We start from the raw sequence: 8,021 nt of genomic DNA on the forward strand, positions 1-8,021 counted from the left end.
GTTGTGCTTATATTTCTCCATCACACATTTCATAGGCTCCAATCTTTATATGTATCTATTCCTCTTTGAAAAATAGCTACAACCAAGCTATTGACACAGGGCTCTTAAACAATGTGGCTAAGACATTTGACATCTATAGTGTATCTGAAGTTGTTGACCGGACTTACTCTCATGTATTTAGAAAAGTAACATTGTCAGTGGAGGCAAGAAAACATGCATATTTATGAATTTCCTGTTTCTTGAAGGCAGGACATCAGCAACTACTTTGGTTAACAAAATTATGCAATAAAATACAGAGTACCACCTAAGTTGCAATATTAATTTTCTTTATTACTTGATGACTAGTTTTGAGCCTAAGCTCATTATCAAGCAGAGGTTGGAAAGAATGGCAGGGGAGGGGGGGGATAGGGAGGGGAAAGAAGACAGTAATTAGATCTGGCATAGAAATAAAAGAACCTAAATTTAAAGCCAAATATAGGAAATTACTGAAACCACACAAATAAGTGAAAGTAACCAACACACTGGGTCACAGAAGCACAGAGTCATACAATTATCAAAATCTTAAACATGACTGGGAATCAGCGACTGTGTAAATCTATTGAGGTTGAAAAAAATCAGCCAACCAGTTGCAAAATGAAGATTTATAAGCCCTTGACCTAGGTTTTGATATTTTGAAAAATATCTTCTTCAGAAGGAGTGGGCCTCATTACATCACATGATGGTGCATTAGAATAGCTGAATCTGAGCAGCTCTTGTCATATATAAAATTGATAAAAACAAGAATTATCCCCAACCATGGCTTTAGATAGCTGCCAGATTACATTTAGTGTACTTTAGAATGAACGTTCACTGGTTAATGTCCACAGGCAGAGGCTCTTTCCAACATAAAATGATAACAGGAGTCACAGGAGTCACCCTACCAGAGACAGAGGCCTTGTACGCTTAACATATGCAAATATTTTATCCTGTGACTACTGTTATCATTTTATGCTGGCATTTACCAGTGAGGATTTACCAGTGAGCATTCATTTCCTGGCAGCTGTCTCTTATGGCTTGGAATATACTAATTTTTGTCAACTTTATATATGACAAGAACTGCTTGGCTTCAGCTATTCTAATGTACTGTCATGTGACGTAACATGGCCTACTCCTTCTGCACGATATTTTTAGAAATGTCAAAACCTAGATCAAGGGCTCATAAACCTTTGTTTTGTAACTGGTTGGCTGATTTTTTAACCTCTTCACATATAATTATATTCACTTAATCAGCCAATAAGCAACACCCCTAAACAGCGAGACTAGAAAAGCAAGACCCATAATAACTCATCTCTAAATACAGCAAAGAATCTATTAAATTGAAATTCAACCTGCTTGTTTAATATTTTATTGGGCTTCTACAGTTTTTGTGGCTAATTCTTTCAATATGTCAAGTTGTAACCCTTTAGATACATAATGCACTATTTCCACAGACACGTTGACATCCCCTACCACTTGACCAGCATGCCTCAAACGTTCGCCAACAGCTGTTTTATTCCCAGGGGTTACACACTCTTTGAAACAAGTAAGGATTTTCCTTACTGTCTGACCCACATAAAAAGCATCACATGAGCAACATTTCAATTTACACATTCCAGAAGAATTTTACCTATTATCACTTGGTCAAACCAACATAATCCTATGTCATCATAGGAGTAGATTCCATCCACACAGTCCAACAAACACTGCCTTTTTTCATTCAATGATTGCATGGCTTATTAGGCTGCATATTAGTAACAATGATGTTGATAAGGAATTAGGGATACTAAAACAAATAGCTGAACAAACTTTTGCTTGACACTCAAGTGTGTAACAAAATTAAGCATGGTCAGAGATCAAAAGTTGTCAAAGGTTATAAAAATTTTAACCATACATTACGAGGTCCTATGTTCCCTCAATTGGCTTCTTCTGTCCCCAAGAGGTTCAGTGTGGATTTCTGAACAGAAAACAACCTTAGATATATGGTGAGACATAGGGTTGAAAATAAGTTTGCTGTGCCAAGTCATAGGATGTAAGCCTGGGAATAAAACAGACATTGGCCAACATTTGAGGCATCCTGATCATGTGGTAAGGGATATCAAGGAGTCAATGAGAATTGTATGTTATGTAATTAAGGTATTGCCACTTGACATATTGGAAGAATTACAGATCTATCATAAAAAACCAAAGGAGCCTGATAAAATACTAAATGACAGGTTGAACTTCAATTTTATAGATTCTTTGCTTTGTTTAGAGATGAATTACATGGATCTTGTTGCTCTTAAGCTCCTTGCTGTTTAAGGGATATTGTTTATTGGCTGATTAAGTGAATATAATTAGCCTATATGTGTTGTGCTTTGTGCTTCTATGAGATAATGTCTTGGTTACTTTACCTATTCTTGGCTTTAAATTTTGTCCTTGCTTCTACACCAGATCTAATTAGTGTCTTCTTTCCTCTCCCCCATATGCCCCCCCCCCCTCACCTCACACTCTTTAGAGATGAGTTAAATGGCTCTGAGCACACTCAAAAATCTCAGAGGCTATGTTGATGTTGAATGTGCATTGATTACTTACACTTATCCGTTATTGGTATATGCATAACCTCAGCTTTCCATGCCCTGTTCCCTTCCCCCGCCCCCTCACCTCTGCCAACACACACTTTTCCATATACATTGGGTACAGGTATATTATGACAATTCAGATTATTAATGCACTTTATGATACTAATCTACAATGAGTTCCTGAATATGATATGTACTCATTCCTGTAAATCCATTAATTTGGTTTGTTATCTTATTTTATCTGCCAGTTATTAGTCTTGCCACAAAGAAAATTGTCAGTTTTTTCTGAAGCTAGGTAACTAATGTGAGAGTGATGTATTTTGGGTTCATTGTCAGTTTCATACAGAATTTTGGTTTTGCAACATTTGACATCCTCAGTTTTTTTATGCAAGAAGCTACATTTTAAAGGTATTGTACTGTTTTAAAGTTCTGTTAGAAATATGCTGTTACATTAATCTTTCAAAGTTTTGTTATTTATTTCTGTCCTACACTAATTTTTTGAGATGTAAAAGTGTGGAACTCCACACTGTGAAAAAAACCTACAATGTTTATAATACATGCAGTTTTTTGTGAGTGTGGAACTTTCTCACCACGATTTTAAATGCAGATGTACCTCCATTTTAGGTCCTCTTCTATGAAATCGTTTTATATCTGGCTTCACAGGTTTATCACTATTTTATGCAATTGTTTATTCTGGACTGGGTGATTTTATTCAAGTTGTCTTCTAATTTTGTCTATGATTCTGAAAATTAGTTTTTGTATTACTAACTTTGTTGAGGCATTCAAAATTTGTTTCATTGATTCACTGACTACAGAACTCGCATGATGATGCACAGACGCATTTACCCAATTATAAGACAAGGTTTTTTTTTAAAATTAATCATTCCAAAAAATACAAGGTCATTTTATACTCACAGATTAAATTATTTCTGCTGAGGTTAACATTTTGATGATGTTTAATAGAGCATATAGGGGTCACTTTACAGATAAAGCTTTGGCACTGAGGTCATGTGCAGATTAAAATAATTCATTTTAATCTGCACATGACCTCAGTGCCAAAGCTTTATCTGTAAAATGTTGGAAGGACACAGCTGGGCAATGATACATTCGAATAGGCTCAGGATTTCCTGATACACCAAATAATCATATGACATTTGACTTGTGTGGTGCCAGTATAAGGGATCTGTGAGAAACTATGAACTAGCCACCACAACAATCTACTGCTCTGCTTAAAATTTGATAATTTTGTGAAACACAGGAGAAAATAGCACTACATTCTGTCACCTTGCAAACTCTTTGTACTTGAACAGGTTTCCAATGAAAGTTCTCATACATCTATGGCTACAGTGTACAAACATTAATGCTGCTTTTTAAGTAAAGGTAAAATTCAAAAGAGGAAATGTTGTTTTTTTAAAAAAAAAAAAAAAAAAACATTACCTGTTTCTGAACCCAGGTCAATACTTTATTTCATTATGAGAGACTGTAATGATTTACTAAGTGGATTGCAAATTAGAAATTCAGTCACTGTTCATGCATTAAAATACTGGGTAAAAAAATCACCAGCTTTTAATAAGCCTTAGAGCATGACAATGACATTGAGGTGAAACATGAAGGAAAATTAATCTAGAATGAAGTGTCTAACAAACAAAATAAAACATATTAAACTGGCTATAATTGTTGTGACGATAAATTACAGCAGCAAGACCCATCATGGACATATCACCAATAAATGCCAACAGACTGCAGGACAAGCAAAAGTATGAAAATTAGAATTAATCGTGACTGCAACCTTTTATTCATGTATTAATTGCTGTTGTTACATATGATTTGCACTCTAAAAGATATTGTGGTCCGTTTTTCACACTTGCTGAAATACAGCGCTACATAAATGTTGGGGGGACAGAGTGCCCAGTGTGGGGAGTGGAGTAGTGAGCAGCCAGCAAATCACGTCATATTTCCAATCATGGGAATCTATACCATGTGCTTTCACTTTAAACTGCAGTTTGGCTGAATCCATAAGTAGTTGGAATTGAATTAACCTTAAAATCGGACAGACACTCAACAACACCATCATTTTTGCAGGAGACAGTAAAAATCTACATAGGGACCAGTTGAATACTTGCTATTTCATATTGCAGTGTTGTCAGTACTCACTGTGACGTATGATGGGAATGAAAGGGGATGTGTCAGCAGCTGGTTTTACACAGCTAATGTGACAGCGGTTGGCAGATGATAAATTTAGAAGCAAGAGACATTGTAACATTCTCCAGTCAGCACAGAAGCAATATATGATAAGTATTTTGATAAAAACAGTTGTCTTCTCAGGTTCAACTGTAACCACACCCTCAGAAATAACAATATTTTTTGAGGAAATAGCCAAATATTTGTGACAATGAGGGTACAAAATTCACAGCTTTGCTATTAGGAGGATGATGATTAAAGAGAGTGATACCACAGATGACAGGGTTAGTAAGTGAAAAATATAGAAAAGAAAATTGTCAACAAATTAATATAAACCATTTCTTTTCATTCATTTTTATTTCTCCTTGTATTATCAAAAGGCAGACAGTCAAAAGAAGACATAAATTTATAATAGACATAATGTTAACTTTTTAGGGAGATTCTTTGTCAATAAAACAGTTTGTAATTTTGATTAGTCAGAATATGTTAAAAATAAATTTTTCTCAAGAAGCCTCTTGAAAAAATGGGTATCATATTACAATGAGGGCATCTTACTCAAGTGTTATGGTAAACATCCTCTTGCAAGGATTTTTTCCTTGTATTTTAAATATGTATTTTGAAATGCTTTTACCACAGGTGCCATTGACTACTTTATAAAAAAAACTGGAAAAAGAAGAGATAATATGCATAAAATAAAGCGCAGTCCCAGTAAGCACCCCTTACTCTAGTCTTCCTAATATCTTCCATATTTCAATATCTATGTTATATGAATTAAGTTCGGTGCTGCACTGCTTTATTCTAAAGATGTGTTTAACTACAATTAAATTTTTTTGACTGTAGTAAGGTATCTTATTGCACAGCTAATTGGTGTGTACCAATTGTGTACCACCAATTGTCACCAGTTATCTTCATACTGTGACACAGTTTTGTAATATAAAAAGTGCCGGCTCGAAACTTGTCATCAAGTAATTATGAAAATTAATATCACAACTGTGATGGTTCTCTGCAATTTATTTCATAACCTGGTTATGCATATTTGCTTTTGATACAAATGTATTCACAAATGAAGACTACTTTATGTTGTTCTGTTACAGACTGTCCAAGCCCTACTGAAACTGTGCTGGCTGAAACATCAGCAGCTGAAGCTAACATTGAATGTATACAAGAATCTTCCGAGACTTAATTGTTCTACTAATGAGAGGAATGAGTATGAAACAGAGCCAATCCGTTTTTATTGAGTCTTTATCTTCAGGATGCATAACCAGCAGGTTTACACATCTAATGTCTAGCAACATGCCAGTTTAACCAGAACAAGTTGAACTGCACCCCAAGGCTTCAGCTACAAAAATAAGAAGGCATACAAAAGGAAGCAAGCTTGCAGAAATGAAATAGCCACAAACACCCCTGAAAAACAAGAAATACAAGATAAAGCAAAAGAGTGTATTAAGCAAACCACTGGGACTGCATAAAAAATACAACAATGCTAAAAGCAAATAGACCTATACCAAAAGATAAAACAGTAAAAGAAGACTCCTTAATAGTTCAGTTGAGTATGAAAAAGGAATCTAAGTGCTCCCTTGTGACAACTCTGATGATAACATAGACAATATTTTACAAACGCTTGACAAGGAATCAGCTGAGACAGCTTAGACTGGGGAAGAGCTCGAGTTGGAAAGACCCCTTAGAGAGCAATGATTATGTGCTTGTGGGTATTCAGAAGAAAAATGTCACCACAAAATACTATGTATGAAATATTGTTTCAAAAGATGTAAATGTTTTTGAATTCATGATGAAATTTTTAGGCAAATTGGTTTAACAGTAAGTCTATCAGTGAATCAAGAGATGCCTTGACGTAAATGAAGAAATTTTTGTAACACTCCTGAAACCACTTAAATGCAGTGGCTCTGTTCAGAGAACTGTATATATATTGTTTAAAGCTGATTCTACAAACTATATTGTAAAATAGTAGACAGCTTGTTGTGTGGACATACATTAGGGCATCATTTAATTTTGTGATATTCCAGCTGCTGTTTTCATTTATTTTAAAAATATTTATGTATTTAAATTGTTTAAGAGTATCACACTCATTATTTCTTTAAAAATTCTTGCTTTAGGACACTGCATTTAAATACTGCACAAACCAAGTGTAAAATGTTTAATAAATATATTGTTTTACCTTTACAGCATTATTATTACTTTTCTGTCTATAGTTTTTGTATTATCTGTATGGCTCAAAATACAAGAGGGTGTGATTTTATCTACTCTGGGGTGCAAGAGGATATGATCAACAGTACAAGACCATCTTGTACCATGGATCAACTAAACACATATTGAAAAAAATTTTAAAAGTTTTCAGTGATGAATTCAGAATGTACAAGTATCAAAAGATTGAGCATAATATGTGCTACACACCGTGAACTCTTTCTCATTACTACTATGATGCAGGTATACAGTTTTTATCCAAACTTTAGTAAAAGTGAATCAAAATACAATAATCTCACCTATGTTATGTAGATATCACTTACACAGTCACATTTAAAAAAAAATAACAACTATGGTCATGACTGTATTTGATGCATGTCTGTCAGACTAATGTGTCAGTAAGGACAGTAACAGAAACTGTATGAATAAAGACAATGATGATCATGCAATACAATGACCAGATACTTGTAATGGGAATCAACAAAAACTAAGAACTGGTAATGATTGTTGCTACCAAAGCTGGAAGGACATTGTTCAATGAAGAATTCAACATATTACCAGAAATGAATGAAAGAAAACCTCTTAGGGCAGCACTAAAGAGCATAACACAGAAAAATGTATAACTGCTGTAAGAATGAACACATCAAATGAAAATCCATTTATAATTGTGACACCATTACAATACTATAAATATACTTCAATGAAATTATACTTCCAGGTAATGCAACATGATAAATTCACTATAAGTATGTGCAAGACATAAATATTATATCCAACAAATTTCCCTTGTGGAGAAATATATGTTGTGCTCAATATGTCTAACAGAAAATTGTCTGTGTGCATTTACTGATAAGGAATAAATAAACAAATATTCTTTGAAACATACATTCTGTTACACAATGTTTATGATTTTACTAAAAAAATTTCGCATTTCTTGTGACTATTAATTGGTTGAACCCTTTTGTTCTGAAAAACACCTGTGTGTTGCAAAAGCTGAAGTATTCAACTGCTATAAAAATACAATTCTACAATTATACTATAGCCAACATATTTGTCTTGAGA

General features: G+C 34.1%; 1 protein-coding gene across 6 annotated transcripts in view; it reads right to left on the bottom strand.

Moving 5' to 3' along the window:
• The window catches only part of LOC124805304 (phenoloxidase-activating factor 3-like), an 86,743-nt gene extending 83,118 nt beyond the window's left edge, over positions 1-3,625 (bottom strand). For 2 of the 6 annotated variants that reach the window (XR_007017434.1, XM_047265818.1), the window contains exons 1-2: positions 3,492-3,625; positions 3,190-3,318 (exon numbers count right to left, since the gene is read on the bottom strand). Coding sequence is in view for 1 of the 6 variants with exons in the window: in XM_047265817.1 (XP_047121773.1) it covers positions 3,346-3,358 (13 nt within the window). In the remaining 5 variants the exon portion in view is untranslated. Of the gene's footprint in view, positions 1-3,166; positions 3,319-3,345; positions 3,399-3,491 lie in introns of those variants that run through there. The other 4 variants (XR_007017435.1, XM_047265819.1, XM_047265817.1 and 1 more) reach the window with 3 other exon arrangements.
• Between the last annotated feature and the right edge of the window lie 4,396 nt (positions 3,626-8,021).

This window comes from Schistocerca piceifrons, chromosome 7 (assembly GCF_021461385.2).
Source record: "Schistocerca piceifrons isolate TAMUIC-IGC-003096 chromosome 7, iqSchPice1.1, whole genome shotgun sequence".
Lineage (NCBI taxonomy): Eukaryota > Metazoa > Arthropoda > Insecta > Orthoptera > Acrididae > Schistocerca > Schistocerca piceifrons.